The sequence below is a fragment of the Sebastes umbrosus genome, chromosome 6, assembly GCF_015220745.1.
Source record: "Sebastes umbrosus isolate fSebUmb1 chromosome 6, fSebUmb1.pri, whole genome shotgun sequence".
NCBI lineage: Eukaryota > Metazoa > Chordata > Actinopteri > Perciformes > Sebastidae > Sebastes > Sebastes umbrosus.
This window is the reverse complement of record NC_051274.1, coordinates 23,276,918-23,297,194: the sequence shown is the minus strand read 5'-3', so window position 1 is coordinate 23,297,194 and position 20,277 is coordinate 23,276,918. Positions and strand designations below refer to the sequence as shown.

Sequence of the window (20,277 nt, the reverse complement as noted above, 5' to 3'; positions counted from 1 at the left end):
CTACATGTTGTTGGTTTCACACAGGCAGAAAAGGCAGAAATATTCTGGATATTTTTGTTGACTTACATTTATTTCATGAGGTGTAACATTCCCTTAGTACTCATTAATATATATTCCATACAGGTGGCTCCACCTGGTTGGTTTCCGGTGACACCACTGAGCCCCCAGGCACCCCCGGCCCCTGCCAGCTTGCCCGTGGCAGCCCCTTCCCAGTACACAGGTGGAGGAAGCCTGTCCACCCTGCACTCTCCGGGACCACCGCCGCAAACGCACATGGCCCAAGTGCCACAGATGCAGCAAAGTTTACAACTCCATCAGTCTCTCCCCCTCCAGCAGATGACCTATCAGCAGTCCCCACTCCGCCAGCAGATACCGCAGCCCCAAAGAATGCAAACTCCCACACAGTCCCAGTCGCTACCACAGACACAACCCATCGCCCAGCTGCCCCACTTGTCACCTCAAAGCCAACCGCTGCTGCCTTCCCAAATGCCCACATCTCCCGTGTCCACAGCTGCATCTCTGCTGCCCGGCGGTGGCATCACTGCACCCACAGATAGCACTGCTGCCGCTGCTGCTGCTGCTGCTGGGGGGACATTTTGCTCTTGTTCCTCACCCTCCTCAACCTCGTCCTCCTCCTGCTCTACTGCTGCTCTACCTTCCAGTGCCAAAATTCACCCAACACCCCCCACCTCTACTCTTCCTCTGGGACAGAAATGAAACCATGGCGAAGCGTGAGGTCTATATGAAGGTGCAAGAGATGAAAATGCTAAGTGGATCAGGACGTAAAAGCAGATCCATCTGGAGTGTTAGTTCTGTGTATGAATGAATGAATATATGGATTCCAGTGGATGAGATGGGCAGTGAATGTGAGAGATGATAGATTCCAGTATGTACAGACAAAAGGGTAAATGGATCACAGCAGCTGGGGTTTATGAGTCATGGTATGTTTGGGTGATGAGATGTATAAATTCTTAAATGTATGAGTGCGTGCGTTTATGAGTGTGGGTGAGTGTTTATGGAGTACATATCCCATTTTGTCCTTTTACACCAATTCATGTTTTTGTTTTCAAACCGACTCAGTTGGACCTGAACTCTCCCTTAAGCAGAGACAATGAGGACAAATATTTTACAGTGTGTTTAATTCAGTCAATGCTTACAGTGAAAGGACTATCAATATTTAAAAGTGCAATTAGTAATGGTCATCTAAATTGATCAGCATGTATTGTATGGATTTGTCTGTAAGGCATAAAATATTTTTGTAGAAGCACATTGGTGAAAAAGCAGACGCATAGAGGAGCTTCTCATGATCGTTACTTTTAAAACTGTAAGCCTACAGCAAGTGGCGTTTCAACGGGCAACGAAAACATTTAAACAGCAGCATGTTATACAGTGGAGCACGGTGACGTTACCTGGCTACCATCATTACCACAATGCGACCAAACTCACCGTTGCAGTGTTGTGCACCGGTACAGCATGAGCTTCATTTGTGTTATTTTATGTTTGTCAGTTGTAACATACTGAGTGATGTGATATAAATTCAGATGAATTCGTGAAATGATGGTAAATTGAAATAAGCCATCTATATTCAGTGGATGCCTGTGTACGCTCAGCCCGAGACTGCATGACCTTCTGACTAACTTGACTTGCTGTATATTCATGAATCTCACATTTACTATTTGCGGCCGACTGAGATCATTTATCATCAGTCACAAGTAAATTTGCTTTCGGTATGAAACGCTTTCACATTTGACATTTTTTGCTTTCGGTTTGAGCTCAACATATCAAAGTATATCACGGTGTCATGCTGAGGAGGAAGATGAAAAAGAAAACAAACTGCCAATTTATTATAGTCTGGGGAGACCATATGGGGTTTTTCCCATATTGCCTTTTAAAACTACTGCATTTTTTTGTGGGTGTGTGAGTGTATATTTTTTTTTCTGTGTGACAAAGCTTTGTGATAGTCCCATGGTATATTACATTATAAATTGCATCCCTGATTTCTTTCATTCAAAGCGGCCTCTCAAATGTCACTAACTGAATATGTTTACTCTGCCCGTGTTTGAGGCTTGTTTCCTCAAGAAACAAAACAAGTGAGAGGTTAGACCATATAACGGTTGTAAGCTTCATGTCCAACACCGCTGTCAGATCCTCACTTGCCTATTTGTCAACTTTGTTTGGCGTTGGACAAATTCCTTGTTCCAATTGTAAACTATTTAGTCTTTGACTATAGGCTGTCAGAAGCTGAATTGTGGGCCATAATTGTGCTTTACGCACACTGCAAAAGGTTTACTCAAGTCAAATATGTCCCATTTCTCTATTCCTAAGCACTTAATTTGTAGATGCAGAGATACAGAGAGTAATATATCAAGAGCAGATATGTTACTGTACATTATATTGGGTTATCAGTGCACTTAGCCATACTGTACACACATTTGACCATCGATGGTCAGGCGTTAATACACTTTTTTGGCATAATAAGTAGCCTGTAGTCAAAGCAGCATTTCTGTATTATTAATGATAGAGAGATTGTGTGCCACTGAAAACAGCAGATTGTACCGGTTGTTAAAGACTGCTACATGTGAGTCAAAGACATTTAAAACACGAAGGAGGAGTAGTTTGTGCTAAAAGGGTATGGTTGTTCAGAAACTGCATAATCTAGAATATAACAACGGTTTTCTGTATTTGTTGCTTTTCAAGACAACCCACATTGTCACAGAGATGTAGTTCATTATTAGTGAAGGTGAGATACTGTGCTGTCATGTCTGATACTAACATGTTGACTGCGAGCTACAGCGTAATGCTCATGATTCATGATGTGGAGCTGGCTTTGTCCTTGAAGTGTTACCAAAATGTTATCTAAAAGATAAAGATTATTTTTGTATTTTGAAATGGGGTTGTATAAATTGTAAAATTGTGTTCTCATCATAAATCTGAGGTTATTTGAAACTAGAAAATACTGGTTTTCATCTGTGTTTACATGGGACTCCCCTGCTGATATATGATATACCTCTCTGAGTCCTGACAGGCCAGGGTCATTCAAGATTATATTCAGAGAAGTGTTGGTCATTTTTCACACCTTATTTCAATTTAGAATACACAGATACATAACATACTTACATACTATAAGTCTTCCTGTTGGGCTTCAGATCGGCTTTATTTAACTTACAAATTAATGCAACAAAATCTGGGGAGTCCCAAAATGGCATGATTGAGAACCAGTGATAAAAGGACATTTGGGCAGAGAAACCTCGAAAAATAAAGTATGTTGCTGGTGATTTAGCCTCTGTAAATTGTAACTAATTCAACTGTTGATTTTATTTATGTTTTGTAACTAATCAAAATAAATGATGTTAAACATCAAAATACAATATTGTCTGGATTTTTTACATGCCATAATTTAGTTTGGCAAACCGGGGTACTCCTGCAAAACCACAATGTAGAGGTTTGAGGTTTAGTTTGGTTTAGTTTCATTAACAAAATTCAAAATACAGTAGTAAAATCACAAGCGTTGCCAGGGATTACACGACAGAGTTCAGGACTTATTTCCATCGTGGTCCCTGTTGTAAAACGTGGGCCTACAAAGCAATGATAAATCTAGAAACGCGTAAATTAATTTCACATTATCTTAACTTTTATTTTCCTCCCATAATTTATTTCCGTCAGTATGAAAACTTTGAAGGTGTAAATCAAGACCCTATGAATTGTCCTCCAGTTATGATTGGCAAGATGGAGGACCAAATACAATATGCAATGCAGTGTTATTTTGCAAAAACACAATAAACCCTCCTCTTTTCTAATATCAATATAGTAATTCACAACATGGTTGCAATATTTGTTAGTTTGTTTGACAACTTGCCTTGGAACGATACAAGCTACACCTTTATGTGATTATTGGAAGTAAAGTAGATTAAATTACAGCTCAAAATAAATTTTAAGAAAATAAATCCATCTGAGAGAAAAGAAATCATTAGGAGTAATTTAATATATATCTCAGATTGCACACATTTAATTCACTTCTTCATCAATTTGATAGAATATTTAATTTGTTTATTAATTTATGCATTTCCAAATCAGTAAGGATTTATAAATTGATGCATTACTGACTTTTATTTGTTTAACTATACATATTTTATTGTATTAATTTATTATTGTTATTATATATATTATTTAATGCCCAGATTTTGGATTAGAAACAATATCCTTCTGCTAAATAATGCTAGTTGTTATATATATATATATATATATATATATATATATATATATATATATATATATATATATATAAAACAATATATATATATTATTTCATTCCCAGATTTTGGATTAGAAACAATATCCTTCTGCTAAAAAATGCTATATATATAACAATATATATATATAACACTATATATATATATAACAATATATATATTGTTATATATATAACAATATATATATTGTTATATATATATATAGTGTTATATATATATATAACACTATATATATATATATATATATATATAACACTATATATATATAACAATATATATATATAACACTGTATATATATATAACACTATATATATATATATAACACTATATATATATAACACTATATATATATATAACAATATATATATATATAACAATATATATATATAACAATATATATATAGTGTTATATATATATAGTGTTATATATATATATACCTATATATATATATATATATATAGGTATATATATATATATTGTTTTTCTGCAACTTGTCCTCATAAACGTTCCGCAACGTTTTTTTTTCTTGAATGCAACTCCGTATTTTGAAAGTGTGTAACTTTATTGCTCTCTCAGTAGCAGACAGCTGAACACCGTTCTGACGCTGAGCCGTTGAAATGGCGCTGATGATGTAGTTCAAACCGACGTTGTGTTTGTAGTTATCGTGCTCGTTGTTTGGTCGCTTCACATCTTCAAGTGTGATTACTTCTGCACCTGACCTCTATTATTATTTTGTGGCATTTTACGGAGTTCATAAAACAAAAATGTGGTAAAGGCGAATTAGTTTATAATTCACCGTTTACATAATAAGGCCGCAGCCCGACCCCGGGTTTGCGTAGGGATTACAACGGCTGTTGAGTGCTTGGCCTGCCGCTGCGAGATCTCGGTGAGTTGCTAAGCAGTTAAGTATCAATTAAGATCAGCACAACGACGCTGCTTCGTTTGGCTTCAATGTACCACCTCTGTTAGGTGCATGCAGCCTTTGTTTCACGTTTAAAAGCTAAATGAAATGCACAGCTGTTCTCTTGTGTGCGTTAAAGTTAACATATAATACATGTAGCTAACGTTAGCCACATTAGCTTCATCGGGAGCTAATGTGGCTAACGTTAGCCTACATGCTAAACACATTAGTGCTTTGATAGCAGTACATTCAGCGTGTGTTTACAAACAGAGCTAACGTTACTCTGCTACTGTTAACAACTAGCTTTATTCAGCAGAAGGATTATTGTTTCTAATCCATAATCTGGGAATGAAATAAGATAATTGTTACCTCATTAATTATGTAGTGTATTAGTGTAAAATAGTTAGATACTGTCAGAATAGAATAGAAAGCTTTATTGTTATTGTATTAAATGCAACGAGATTCACAGTTACCACTTCTGGTCAGTGCTTTAAAACAAATACTTGACAAGACTAAACGAGGCAGATAAAACATATAACAGGTAAAAACACACACAGTTATAAAGCAAATTAAAACAGGTAAAGTAGATGTAATAAATACATATAAACAGAAGTGTTACACTAGAGGAATAAAATAGATGTAATGTAAACAGAGGTAATTGCACTTGTAAAATAGGTAGGGTAGATGTAATAAATAAATTGTAAACAAGTTGCACTTGAGGTGTATATTGCAGCAAGGATATATTGCACAGATAGAGGTATTCACATTCAGTGTATTAATATTTCACAGAAAATCATGATACAGATCATGATACCAAAACGACTAGACTACAGAATAGAAAGCTTTATTGTCATTGTATTAAATACGAGATTCACAGTTTGCCACTTCTGGTCAGTGCTTTAAAACAAATACTTGACAAGACTAAACGAGGCAGATAAAACATATAACAGGTAAAAATACACACAGTTATAAAGCAATATAAAACAGGTAAAGTAGATGTAATAAATAAATAAAAACAGAAGTGTTACACTAGAGGAATATAAAATAGATGTAATGTAAACAGAGGTAATTGCACTTGTAAAATAGGTAGGGTAGATGTAATAAATAAATTGTAAACAAGTTGCACTTGAGGTGTATATTGTAGCAAGGATATATTGCACAGATAGAGGTGTTCACATTCAGTGTATTAATATTGCACAGATAATCATGATACAGATCATCATACCAAAACGACTAGACTACAGAATAGAATAGAATAGAAAGCTTTATTGTCATTGTATTAAATACGAGATTCACAGTTGCCACTTCTGGTCAGTGCTTTAAAACAAATACTTGACAAGACTAAACGAGGCAGATAAAACATATAACAGGTAAAAAACACACAGTTATAAAGCAAATAAAACAGGTAAAGTAGTTAGTTTCGTTACACATTAGTGCTTTGATAGCAGTACATTCAGCGTGTGTTTACAAACAGCTAGCTAACGTTACTTTGCTACTGTTAACAACCAGCTTTATTCAGCAGAAGGATTATTGTTTCTAATCCATAATCTGGGAATGAAATAGGATAATTGTTACCTCTTTAATTATGTAGTGTATTAGTGAAAAATAGTTAGATACTGTTATGATCTCTAATTTTTCACGAATACACTACATAATTAACGAGGTAACAATTATCTTATTTCATTCCCAGATTATGTATTAGAAACAATAATCCTTCTGCTGAATAATGCTAGTTGTTAAAAATAGTTAGATACTGTTATGATCTAACTATTTTTCACTAATACACTACATAATTAAAGAGGTAACAATTATCTTATTTCATTCCCAGATTATGGATTAGAAACAATAATCCTTCTGCTGAATAATTCTAGTTGTTAAAAATAGTTAGATACTGTTATGATAAATGGCTTGTAGCGGACACCCCCAGATTTAGTCAATGGTTAGACATAGTACAGGAAATATTTGTGATGGAGAAAATGACTTATTCTTTAAGAGTGAAAGAAGATGAGTTTAACAGAAAATGGGAAAAATGGATTAGATATAGAAATAAAAACATAAGTACTGTATAATTATATTGTTAATACTGTAAATTATTGGAAAATGTTATATTAAGAAAATAACCCTGTATACTGCACCATCAATTGTAAACTGAACCACTCGCTGCACTGTTGCAAGTTTCATTGTTATATTTGTGTTTTATTTGTGTATGCAAAAAAGCAATAAAGACTAAAGTGTCAAAAAAAAAGATACTGTTATGATACCAAAACGACTAGAATATAGAAAATAATAGAATAGAAAGCTGTATTGTCATTGTATTAAATACAACGAGATCCACAGTTGCCACTTCTGGTCAGTACTTTAAAACAAATACTTGACAAGACTAAACGAGGCAGATAAAACATATAACAGGTAAAACACACACAGTAATAAAGCAAATTAAACAGGTAAAGTAGTTAGTTTCGTTACCCAGCTAACTGAGCTTGCATGTCAGGTTGCAGGAGTAGCTGATGTGTTTCTCAGTACTTACATTGCAGTACTAAGGAGCTTTCAATGTAGTTGTGTCTTATGTTTTGTTCTTTCTGTCATATTTTATTTCAACAGGTTTCCAAGTGACTCCCGTTGGAGATGTGCATCAGTAACAGGAATCTGGAAGTGAAGTTACAGACATCAGTACCATCACCCTTACTATATAATTAATAAAGCACTTTTTTTTTTTTTTTTTTTTTTTTTAAATAGTTCCTCCCACCTGAGTTAGATTTTGACAGCTAATTCCCCCACACATACACTCAACATGGCATCGGTGCCAGTGTACTGCTTGTGTCGTCTGCCATATGATGTGACACGCTTCATGATCGAGTGTGACATTTGTCAAGACTGGTTTCATGGAAGGTATGTCCTTTTTTTCCAGATTAAACATTGTGTTGATCATATTGTTTTGTCTGTGTGCAATGAGATTCAAACATGATGTTGTGTGAATTATGATGTGGTTATATCTGTTCCTGACTGTTCAAGTTCAAGTTCAAGACCTTTATTTCTTCCCAGAGGGGCAATTGTTTTTTTGCTACAGTAGCAAACAACAACAACAACATCTCATCACAATAAGACAATATACACATACTGTACATTCCCACATACTAAAACACTGAAAAAAGGTGAAACCTTGAAGTACCAAAAATGAAAAGAGTTACAATATTAAGATAATGACAAAACAGAAGAACAGGCATGGGTGGATTTGCTGATACTACCTGTACTTTACAGAGTTGAGCAGTGAAATGGCCGAGGGTATGAAAGAGAATTTATATTGGTTAGTTTTGACTAATGGTTGCCTAAGGCGGGAACCAGAGGGCAGAAACTCAAATTCTGAATCCAGGGGGTGGGTACTGTCTGAAATGATGGATTCTGTTTTCTTTATCAGCTGTTTGTTGTACAGTACAGACAGACATTTCTGCTGAGTGCCGATGATTTTGCTGCTTTTTATCATCACCCTTGTTAATGAGTTTTTCTGTTTGAAGTTGAGGGATGCATACCTGCAAATAAAAGCAAGTGTAAACTGACTCAATAAAAGATTTATAAAACAGTGTCATCAGGGATGTCTCAACCTGGAACTTGGCCAGCTGACTGTGGATATACTCTGTATTCAACCCACCACAGTTCATTCTCTGAACGTTCTTTGTCTGATATAAAAATGTTTTCTGTGTAGCTGTGTCGGAGTAGAGGAGGACAAAGCTGCTGAGATTGACCTGTATCACTGCCCCAACTGTCAGGTCACCCATGGGCCATCTGTCAGTAAGTCACCATTCCTTATATATGTATACCTTTCTTAAATTGTTATGATCTTATTGGTTTACTTTTACATAATAATGCACTTGTTGATTGATTTTTTCTGTCTCTCCTTTTCTCAGTGCGCAAACGCCGTGGCGGCAATAAGCAGACAGATGGCAGTGCTGCTGGAGCTAGAGATCCAAGTCGGCCTGTTAAGACAGGCAGCCCACAGTTTGTTAGGGAGCTACGGAGCCGCACCTTCCCAGGGTAAGTCTGTTATTCACAGGTTTAAGGATAAAACCAAGATTCTAATTAAATGTTAACATAAGGTACTTTTTATTGTATTGTTATTGCAATTGATTGAATAATAATAAATATATATATATATATACGATATATACACGACTGGGAAGAATATCCCTGCAACATATGATAATATTAATTACTATCAGGGAACAACATTCATATTAAACAGGCTTATCAATCAGTGTGATATAAGTCCAAAAAGGATCCCAAATTGGGGACTTACTAAAGCGATCTGTTTTGAATATTTTCTCTCTGTGATCACAGACAAGACTTGTGCATATGTCTGTTTGTGTTTCTATGACAGTGCGGATGAAGTCTTGCTGAAGCCGTCTGGGGCCCAGCTGACAGTCGAGTTCCTGGAAGAGCATTCATTCAGTGTTCCTGTCATGGTGCTGAGGCGGGATGGCCTCGGCATGACCCTTCCTCCAGCGTCCTTCGGCGTCAACGATGTAGAGCACTACATCGGTAAAGTTTTTGCTACTAAATTTATCTGTACTGATTTATGTAAAGATTTTTAGGCTAATGTATATTAGGGCCTTTGAACATTTGTTAATTTTGTTCAAATTGCAGGTTCCGACAAACAAATTGATGTGATTGATGTGTCTCGCCAATGTGACCTGAAGATGCGGTTGGGAGACTTTGTTGAATACTACAACAGCCCCAATAGAGACCGAGTGCTCAATGTCATCAGTCTGGAGTTCTCTGAGACCAGGTACACAAAGATATTCACTGTACTGACCGTTCAGTTCAACATTATGAGGCGGTGTCTTGTTACTTGAGTTTGATGATGTTACTTCTCTATCAAATTCATTTGATCTAAAAGACAAAAGAAAAAGAAAGAAATGGAACTTCATTGTTTGAGTGAAGTTGTGTTGTTTTCGGCTAGGGCTGAAGTGATGTTTTGAAGACTAAAGTTAATTGTTGGACTTGTCGTAGGCTCTCAAACTTGGTGGAGACTCCAAAGATCGTGAGGAAACTATCATGGGTGGAAAACCTCTGGCCTGAAGAATCTGTGTTTGAACGCCCTAATGTGCAGAAGTACTGCCTGATGGGAGTGAAGGACAGCTACACAGACTTCCACATTGACTTTGGAGGCACCTCAGTATGGTACCACGTTCTGAGGGTGAGAAGAAAAATGATTTTGGGCATGTTTGGGAAGTTTCACTTACACTTAATGCAAAATATTTTTTTCTTTTAAAAAAAAAATATAATTTTTAACAGCTTGTCTCTCTGTGTCTATTCAGGGCGAGAAAATCTTCTACCTAATTTCCCCCACCACAGCCAACTTGGCGCTTTTTGAGCGGTGGAGTTCCTCGTCCAACCAGAATGAGATGTTCTTCGGAGACCAAGTTGACATGTGTTACAAATGCTCCGTCAAACAAGGAAACACTTTGTTCATACCAACAGGTGAGCTGTGATGCTTCTGTTTGTTTTGTTAGTTTTGGCAGAGTTGTGATAGACAAACAAGTCTGAATCAAATGATGTTTACACTTTTGGCATGTGTTTGTCTTCCAGGGTGGATTCACGCTGTGCTGACTCCTGTGGACTGCCTGGCCTTCGGAGGAAACTTCTTGCATAGTCTCAACATTGACATGCAGCTGCGGTTAGTTTCCTCAGGACTGTTTCCAAGTCCATGTAATCTTATTGTAACCCTTTTGAAATGTTCTTTTAATGTTATTGACATTTGAACACCACTTGTGAACCACGGGGTCGGGACACTTGTCTATAAAAGCAAGACAAAAGAGAGGGCGGGGGTGAGAAATGAAACTGAAACTTAGGGCGCTTTCACAAGCCATAGTTTGTTTGGCTAGTCGGAATCATAGTGAAATTTACACTTTTGGTTTGTTTTCTAGTTAGTAAAAAAAAAAGAAAATTGCTGGGTGTGTACAAAGGAGCAAATTTGTCTTTTTAGTGTTGAGAGATGCCACTTCTATGCAGGGAATTGCGGACTTAGAAATATTGCTGTCAAAGTTTTTTACCTTTTTAGCGGCACTGATGTACTGTGTGCATGAATCCCTTCTCCAGTTTATCTCCAATGACTTTATAACCGACTTTATTTTTCATATTCTGTATGTTCTTTTCGGCCCAGATGTCAAGCAAACATCGGACTTCTGCAGAAGTCCAGGTCAGTCCTCTCCCACTCATGTTAATCTGTCTTTTACCTTTATTCATCTCAACAAATACCCACACAGGCAGCCTGCGTTTTGGATCGCTTGGAAACGGTCCGAGAGCACCTCTCACAAGCAGTCTAAGACCGGTTGCTTTGGTCCACACCAGAGTACGATTACTGCGTTCACAACCGCTAAAACGCACCAGAGTTTGATTCAAACGGACTAAATGTTGGTTTGTGAAAGCGCCCTTAATTTTACTTGGTAATTGTTTCAATGCTCTTACACACTGAAAGCAGAAAATTAACCTGGAAAAAAATATGATATTTGGCATCTTCACTCTTCACACAAACTCAAACATGAATGTGCTAAAGGAACGTTTAGTTCCTCACTTCATGCTGCTAAGGCGATTGCTATTCATTTCCGATCACATTTCTACAGAGATAATCTACAAGTTTGTGGCACTAATGTCTGACTTTTCCTGTGCTGTGTTATCATTTTCAGGGCGTATGAAATAGAGAAGAGATTGAGCACAGCAGATTTGTTCAGTTTTCCCAACTTTGAGACTGTGTGCTGGTATGTTGGAAAGCACCTTCTTGACACCTTCAGAGGTGAGGGAGTTCAATGAATTTCATAATATTCATGTTATGTGACGTACTTGAGTGGCCTGTGTTTCTTGTTTGTCATTTTGATATTATTAACCCTGTAATGTTCTGCCTCGCAGGTTTGAGAGAAAACCGCAGACATCCTGCCACTTACCTGGTTCATGGAGCGAAGGCCTTGAACAACGCCTTCCGCAGCTGGACCCGTAAAGAGGTAGGGAAATATCTTATCTTTTTATCATTCTTTCCTCTCTTTCCTCTTTGTTTTATTACTTAGTTTATTGCTCTCCATAACTAACTGTGACATTGGCATGTTGGAATTTGTTTAATTTTGCACCAGACTGCATGCAAGCTCCAACAAATGGAGCAGAGGTGCAACAGCAACATTTTTATAACATGAAATCATATCTTTATGTAAATCATTACATAGAAGTACTAGATTTGAAAAAGGAGTAATGCACAGGACAGGGCAACATTATTGCTTTTTGGGGAAATACGCTAATTATTTCTGGCGGAGAGTAAGAACATCACTACCGCTCTCATATCTGTTCGTTAAATATGAAGCTACAGCTAGCCGCCGGTTAGGTTAGCTTAGTTTAGCACAAATACTTCCTACCAGCACTCAATGTTATATGGGAGGTTATGTGTCTGACTATTTCTTGGCCCTGAGTAGTTGCCAGGCAACCAGCAGAGACTCCAGGGGGTTACTGGTCATGGCCAAGAAATAATCTGGCAGATTTTCATTTTACACAATCAAGATATATCTAGGGTTACAACTAACGATTATTTTAATTGTCGATCTAATCTGTTGATTATCTTCTCGATTAATCTATTAGTTGTTTGGTCTATAAAATGGTGAAAAATGTTGATCAGTGTTTCCCAAACCCCGAGATGACGTCCTCAAATGCCTTGTTTTGTCCACAACTCAAAGATATTCAGTTTACTGTCGTAGAGGAGTAAAGGAACCAGAAAATATTCACATTTAAGAAGCTGGAATCGGATCATTTTTACTAATTTAATAGTTGGCAACTAATTGATTAATCGATTAATCATTGCAGCTCTAGATATAACGTGTTAATTAGTGAGCTTTGGAGGTGCTGTCAAGCAGATTTGTTACCATTTCACAAAGCCACGCTAGCTGTTTTCCCGTTTCCAGTCTTTGTACTAAGCTAAATTAACCGGCTGCTGCCTGTAGTTTCAGCGGACGGATATGAACTTCTCATCTAACTCTCCTCCAGAAAGCAAAGATTTCCCAAAATGTTAAACTATTCCATAACATTTTTAAAATAAACCAGAAAATACAGAATTGTGTGTGCCTCATTTTATACACCATAATATTAGATGTAACTGTAAAATATTATGTGAGGTGATTGGTCGTTGCCTCCCTACATTCAGGCTTTAGCAGATCATGAAGTGGAGATTCCAGAAACCATCAATACTCAGACCCTAGTGAAGGACCTGGCCAAGGAGATCCGTCTGGTTGAGGTAATATAGTAGAATCATTGAAAGCTTGCGCATGTTTTTAGCTTTGTTTTAAATTTGTAAATGTGTATATAGAAATATTACTTTTACTTTTTTGTTTTAACTGACTAGCGATTATTCTGTTTTGATAGGACATCTTCCAGCAAAACATCGGCCGCAGTGGACCTCAGTTTCCTGGTTCGCCGCTCTCTAAAGCTCCTCTGACCACCTCTCAGAATTCAGGACGCCCCCCTGGAAAAAAGAAAGTACCCAAGCCCAAGGAGGTGATGGGGGGTCTCGGGCCCCCAGGAACCAAGAAGAAGAGTCAGAAGGGGCTACTTAAGGCCGAAGCAGGAGAACTTGACCTCATTGAGATCCACACCAAACATACACTCAAAAAATTTCAACCTGGCAAATCCAAAAACAAGAACAAGGTACGACGTTTGCAGAAACTTGTGATGGGAATGCTTATTCAACATTTTTTGTGTCTGAATGTTTCATGATATTTTCATACAATTCATATCTGTCTTTCCAGCTGGAGTTGCCTCTAGAGGTGTTTAAAGGGAAGCTAAATAAAAGCAAACTGAAACTCGTGCTGACCAATGGAAAACTCAAAGGGTAAGCTCTGCAGCCATTTGCTGTGTTCCTGTTACTTTTCTGATCTTTTGGTCTACTAAAGGTTTTGTTCTCACCTGCTGATCTTCTGGTTTTAGTAAGAAGAACAGCAGCAGTAATGGTGCAGGAAAAGCAGGAAAGTACAAACATCTTGTAACGGAGGGATCCAGTCTGTCTGACTTGGAGTCCGAGGATGAGCTGCAGATCGACGAGACCCCTCCTCCACGACGCAAACCTGCAGGACCGAGCAAGAAAAAGAAACTAAGTGGTGAAAAATTTACTTTAAAATAGAGTATTATGAATACTTAAATGAATGTTGTAGCTCTTGTAGGAGCATACATTTCTTTAATTATGAGAGATCAGTATAGCTATTTAAACGCTTGGACTGTTGGCTAAATGTAGAACCTAATATAGTTTTTAGTATTATGGTTTCAAAGCCACCTTGTAAATGTAACCCAACTGTGTTGAAATGTGCCATCAGGTCTTCCTAGGAAGCTGCCCAGAGCCAAACCCTGCTCTGACCCAAATCGGATCAGGGAGCCAGGAGAGGTAGACTTTGACATTGAGGTGAGATTATTATGGATACACCTATCAGATTATCTGCAGCCAGTTCTGAATGCCATCTTTAAGCTGTAGTAGCCAGCAGAGGTGTGGACTCCAGTCACATGGCTTGGACTTGAGTCAGACTCGAGTCAAAGATTTAATGACTTTAGACTCGACTTGACAAAATAAAGACTTGGACTTTGACACCAATGACTTCACTTGGACTTGAGCCTTTTGACTTGAAAACACTTGATACTTTCTCCTAAACCCAAAAATAAAAAGTATGTTATTTAAAAAGTGTGTGCATGAAGACGATTAACTGCCCGGTATCAGAGGTAACTCCGACAGCGTCAGAGATGTTGGGTTTATTTACTTTTTGAGAGAACCTTTATTGATTTGTTTGTGAAGAGGAATTACTCGTGTGGGTGGGAACTGAACTGATCTGAAACAAATCTGTTGTTTATTGCTGAATCTCCAAAAGGTTGTGTTTTTTTTTTTGTTGGACTCTGAACTCTTTATTTTTGGTTAATATTATTTGGACTTGCATTTGATAATCTTACACTTAATTCCCCAGATCCACTTTGTTTCAACCAATCCGACAGCATCCAACCAAGTTGCAGGAGAAAACCGTGACGTTACTGAGCACCAGTTACTCTGTTGTTAAAATGGCATTACATTTGGTGAAGAGCGCATTATGACTCAAAGTTTAGGACTTGGGACTTGAGATCAAAGACTTGAGACTTTGTGACTTGCAAAACAATGACTTGGTCCCACCTCTGGTAGTCAGTCAGTAAATCAGTCAGTCTCAAAGATGAAACAAATAATTTACTTCCAAGTTTCGTATCTAGCAGGTCACAGCTCATCATGTTACATTATCATTGCTCGCTTAAATTCACTTTATTTCCCCCTGCTGAATCAAATTACAGTGGCTGCTTTATCACAATAATGTCCCCACCGTGATAATAAATTCTGTTTTCAGTTTGATCAAGTTGGTTCACAGCATATCACAATCTACAGGCTTGTTGCACAATATGAACAACCAATCACTGTTGAGATCGCCAGTTTAAATGATGTATTTTGGAACAGCAAGCCTATCCGACAGTAATTAATGTTATTTTGTGAACTGCCTACACATTGAAACTGGCACACAGCATTATGTTTGCTCTGTCTTCTGTTCAATGGCATAAACTGGCCTGCTTAATTAACTATCGGTGTTTAACAGTAGACTTGTGACAGGAATCTAAGGATATACACACTTTTCTCCTCATCCGTTTGTTTATTATAACATGTCATGCATTATCCATCAGAATGTTATTATTACAGCACTGGTTCAGTACTGACAATAGCATGTTTGTGCATGTGTCTTCAGGAGGATTACACCACAGATGAAGAGGCGCTAGCCGCCCACGGGGTGAAGGGTGGCGCCGGGGGCATTCTGGACTTATTGAAGGCCAGCAAGCAAGTGGCAGGCTTGGACTCTGCAGCACTCAGGTTAGATCTCCTTGATCACAAGTGATTCCTTTATTATTTTATTTATTTAACACTCAAATTCAGGAAGAGTCTGTGATGGTATTTCAGAAGTTGCATGATGTTTGAAACTATGTATTTGAAGCATACTTCCTGAGCTTTGGATACCAGTGACTAGAGCAATAGTGGGAATAAATGTCTCACTGTGTTGTTGCAAGAATCCAATAACCTTTGAAACTCGCATAGTTCACATATTTGCAGTAGCTCTGACACTACGCTATGTTTGGGAGGTTATTTTTGAGATGACGAGTGATTGCTCAACTCTGTCCTTCTCTCAGTGAGGAAGCCCCAGCCTCTCCTAGTACTCGGGACGCCATCCAGGGTATGCTGTCCATGGCCAACCCCCCTTCCTCGTCCTCATCTTCCTCCTCTTCGTCTCCGCTATCCATTTCCGGAGGCCTGACAGAGGGATTAGGGGTGGTCAAGGAAAAGGGTGGCAGGGCTGTATGGGTGACTGGAGGGGTCAAAAAGACGAAAACTCCTGAGAAGAAACCTGTCATCCAGCGGCCAGGGAAACGACCAATTAAACGGCCAGCCCGTCACCTTAGTGACGAGGACAGTCCAGATGAGCAAGAGGCTCTGGGAACCTGTTTTAAAGATTCAGACTATGGTGAGCATGACTTACACCTGCTGCTGTACAAATCAATAAAGCTTTTATTGATCAAGCCAATGTTTAATTATGGTAATCACATTTTTGTTTAAGTTTACCCGTCCTTGGAGTCTGATGAGGAGGACCGTGCTAACAAGGCTAAAATGAAGCGGAAGAAAAACTGGGATGACACACCGTGGAGCCCGAAAGGTACCTGGCTTAAACATATCGGCAAGACAGATCACAATGCTTTTTAGCTCACTGATGGTTGATCTCTCAATAATTTATTTTCATTTATAGCCAGGGTGATGCCCACCCTTCCCAAACAGGAACGACCAGCCAGGGAAGGGGCTAGAGTCGCATCTGTAGAAACTGGTCTTGCAGCAGCCTCTGCCAAGCTGGCACAACAAGTGAGTTGGGAAACTATACTAATATTGGTCTTTGAAGTTTGTGTCCAGTGAATAATGTGGAGTAGAATGGTCTCGCATTAAAAGACACTTACTTTTGTTTCTTTTTTTGATTATGAACCAGGAGCAGCAAAAGCCTGCTAAAAGGAAGTACACCAAAAAGCAGCGTCCTCCCGCTCCTGTAGCCCCTCCTCCCCCTGTTCAGCCTGAGCCAGCCCCACCCTCACCGCCACCTGCTCCTGAGTCTGCACCAGACTTCAGCCCAGACAGGAGGATGGATTACTACTCCGCCAGTCTGTTGGACCACGAATACACGGCAGGGCCAGGACCCTTTGGCCCTGGAGGCCCTAGAGGCAGCGGAGCCATGGCCCCCGGCGTATTCCTCACATCACGCCGACCTTCACTTTCTCCGCAGAACAGCAGCTCTCACTCTGGTGCATCCCCTGCAGGTTTAGCCAGCCCAGGCACAACCGGAGTTGGTCAAGGTAAGCATAAACGTAAAGCATTGACAGCATCATTTCTTATTTTTGTGACGGCATATTTTCTCATGTATTTTCCCCTTTCACTTTAATTTAGGGAAACGTCCAAAGAAAGGACTTGCAACTGCAAAACAGAGACTTGGAAAAATTCTGAAAATTCACCGCAACGGCAAACTTCTCTTGTGAGAGATGTTGGAAATGTGGATGAGGAATTTTAAGTGGGAATGAAGAAAAAGGCTTTTGTGAAAGTAGGTCTGAAGGAAATAGAGATAGTGATCTATATTTTGTACTCTAGATGAATTTGTTTACCGTTTTCAGCTGTTGAACCTCATTATATCATGTCCTACACCAGTTACTCTACCTGTTTTGGCACTCCATTTATCTGCATCTGTGACTTTAAACAAATGGTAAGTACCTCTTAATGATCACATACCATTTGACATTGACAGTGGGAAATTGTGACACATTTATATTAACTGAGATTTACAAAATCCAATGGTTTCTTTTGTTTTGGCTATTTTTAGTGGCTCTATTTATGCAAAGACATAAAATTTAAAAAGGGAAAGAAAAACACATTTTCTAGTCAGGTAAAATGGAATGTCTGTATAGCCCTCACACACACACACACACACAGATATGCAGTTGTTCTCTTGTATTTAGTTGTCTTTTTTACCTCCTAAAACACCTTCTTGTGTGGTATGATGGTTACAGGATACCAATCTTTACACAATAACCAGTTGTGCAAAAATTCAGTGTATTCACATGGTCAGCAGCACCCAGAATGCCACGTGTTAATTCTTTTTGAGGAATTTGTCACTGATTGTACAACTCATTTTCCTCTGTATACTGTAGCTCTACACGTGAAGAACAGGGCAACTCAACTGATGCCAAGAGTAACATCATACAGTTCTATTTATTCTGATCATTTGTTTTAACAAGGCCGCATTTTGCAGCCTGTTTTAACATGGTTGTCTCATCTTCTTGGTCCCTATTTCAATTATTTTCATCCACTTAATACCTGTACACATTTTTTTTTTTACCGTTTGTTGTCATTGTAAATATTTGTAATATTTGTAATTTATATAGCTACATTGGAAGAGCAGAAAATTATTATGAGATGAAGAGACTAGTTTCCTGAGGGTTGCCATAGTTTGTGCCCCAAGTTTAGGCAGCATTCTTTGGCCAGATCTAGAGATGTGCTTTCTTTCCACAGATTGTACTAGTTATAAAATGTTGGCAGACGTGTAGATTTAACTGTGTGAAAACATTGTGACGGTGCAGGACATGAATTGATATGTAAATATATGTTGTAATTTAAGTTCTTTTATAGTTCAAAAACTTTGAAATCTTTCTTAACATAACTTGTACATGATACATTGCTGTATTTGGAAAATATCTGAAATAGTTCTTTTTTTTATATTTGTATGCAGTACTTGTCATGCTGCTTAGTTTGTCATGTCTTGTCAGTGTAATAGTGGAAATGTTCTGGAAAAAATGCCCTTGTTTAATTTCATCCATTTTATTTTATATTAATTATCGTTAATATTCACTCTTGTGTTGGTGTGTACTGTGTTTTAAACATGATGTGTTTAAATACGACGTGGAACCGATAAAATATACCTTGGGCAAAATTTCTCTTTTCATTGAATTTATTTTAGGACCACCAAATCACCAAAAGTGGGATTTGTGGGGTAATGAATGGTTTACTATGCTTCAATCTACTGGAGAACTCTGTTTTCATTGCAGTCACTAAAGTGCAGGGCTGTCCCGAATACCATTTTTTTGAGCTTCGAAGCTTCGGTGAGAAATATTCGAAGGTATTCGAAGCTTCGCGGTGCAGCGCGACAGGCTGACATGTCTGCCTCTCGCCATCTCCCCTATTTCAGTGCCCTGGAGAGCGCCGCTGCCGCACTACCGTGTACACACACACACCTTTACAAACAGCGATATCCATCTGAGAATAACTAACAATAATTATTGTTTAATATGAATAATGTGGGATTATACCTTATTTCATGGGCAATTTTTGGAATTATACATTATTATTATTACATATATGTATTAAAAATATATATTATATATATATAAAAACAAAAAACAAAGCATTCGAATGCTAATTTGGAGAGTGAATACCATGGCAATGGTCGAAGCATTCGGGTCAGCCCTACTAAAGTGGTATTTAGGCAAATATTGGAATATATTGTAAAGTTTCTCATTTAGGCACAAGAAGTAATATTGTGTTGTATTAAACACATCAATATTTGATTTTTTTTTTTCAAATGAAAGTAAAATTTAATGTTAATAAGCCACTTTAGATATTATTTTAATTAGTGGTGACTGCGGTTTTTCCTCAGGTTTTTTTTGTTGTTTTTGTACTTATTATTGTACACTTATTTTAAAATCTAAACATTATTTCTATTGCTCAACTTTCCCTATCCAAATAGGATAATAGCATTTGTTATAAACATTGTCCAGTCTTTATTTCCTAATTGTCAGTGAGTTTGAATACACTTTCATATTAAACTTATAACATATTAAGACCTTATGAGCTTATAAGCAGTGTCCCCAGAGTCACAATTAAACATGCAGAAGCAGCGTTCAGTTTTTATGCACCAAATATCTGAAACAAGCTCCCAGAAACCTGCAGGACCAACTCCAACTCTGAGTTCTTTTAAATCAAAGCTTAAAACTTTCCTGTTTGCTGCTGTATTTTATTAAACCAGAT

At 37.9% G+C, this 20,277-nt stretch overlaps 2 protein-coding genes and 1 long non-coding RNA gene across 11 annotated transcripts in view; all 3 read left to right on the top strand.

Annotated features, from left to right (window-relative positions):
* Window positions 1–3,368, top strand: part of si:dkey-151g10.3 (serine/threonine-protein kinase WNK3) — a 44,857-nt gene extending 41,489 nt beyond the window's left edge. For all 7 annotated transcript variants that reach the window (XM_037774011.1, XM_037774008.1, XM_037774010.1 and 4 more), the window contains one exon: window positions 124–3,368. In XM_037774011.1, coding sequence (XP_037629939.1) covers window positions 124–717 — 594 coding nt within the window. In that variant the 3' untranslated portion in view covers window positions 718–3,368. The remainder of the gene's footprint in view (window positions 1–123) is intronic.
* LOC119490573 overlaps window positions 1–20,277 on the top strand; it is an 839,978-nt gene that overhangs the window by 222,646 nt on the left and 597,055 nt on the right. The gene's annotated exons all lie outside the window — the stretch shown is intronic.
* Window positions 4,834–19,183, top strand: phf8 (PHD finger protein 8). 3 transcript variants are annotated; one of them, XR_005207432.1, is made up of 24 exons: window positions 4,834–5,138; window positions 7,755–8,042; window positions 8,854–8,939; window positions 9,056–9,182; window positions 9,526–9,686; window positions 9,792–9,933; window positions 10,158–10,344; window positions 10,466–10,628; window positions 10,737–10,824; window positions 11,311–11,346; window positions 11,834–11,940; window positions 12,054–12,145; window positions 13,327–13,416; window positions 13,545–13,826; window positions 13,928–14,010; window positions 14,106–14,275; window positions 14,489–14,574; window positions 15,920–16,041; window positions 16,356–16,687; window positions 16,781–16,876; window positions 16,967–17,076; window positions 17,198–17,558; window positions 17,650–17,800; window positions 18,405–19,183. XR_005207432.1 is itself a non-coding variant. In XM_037774025.1 (23 exons), exons 2-23 carry the CDS (start codon window positions 7,945–7,947, stop codon window positions 17,736–17,738), a joined length of 3,108 nt encoding a protein of 1,035 aa, XP_037629953.1. In that variant the 5' UTR covers window positions 4,835–5,138; window positions 7,755–7,944; the 3' UTR covers window positions 17,739–19,183. The 3 variants fall into 3 exon arrangements, 2 of the variants coding, with proteins under 2 accessions (XP_037629953.1, XP_037629955.1); XM_037774025.1 differs by having other exon boundaries at window positions 4,835–5,138; window positions 17,650–19,183; XM_037774027.1 differs by lacking the exon at window positions 11,311–11,346 and having other exon boundaries at window positions 4,835–5,138; window positions 17,650–19,183.

Coding starts and splice junctions, on each gene's coding strand:
- phf8 (XM_037774025.1), top strand. CDS start 7,945: ATGGCATCGGTGCCAGTGTACTGCTTGTGTCGTCTGCCATATGATGTG. Junction 10,825..11,310: donor AACATTGACATGCAGCTGCG/GTTAGTTTCCTC, acceptor TTTTCGGCCCAG/ATGTCAAGCAAACATCGGAC. Junction 14,575..15,919: donor AGGTAGACTTTGACATTGAG/GTGAGATTATTA, acceptor ATGTGTCTTCAG/GAGGATTACACCACAGATGA.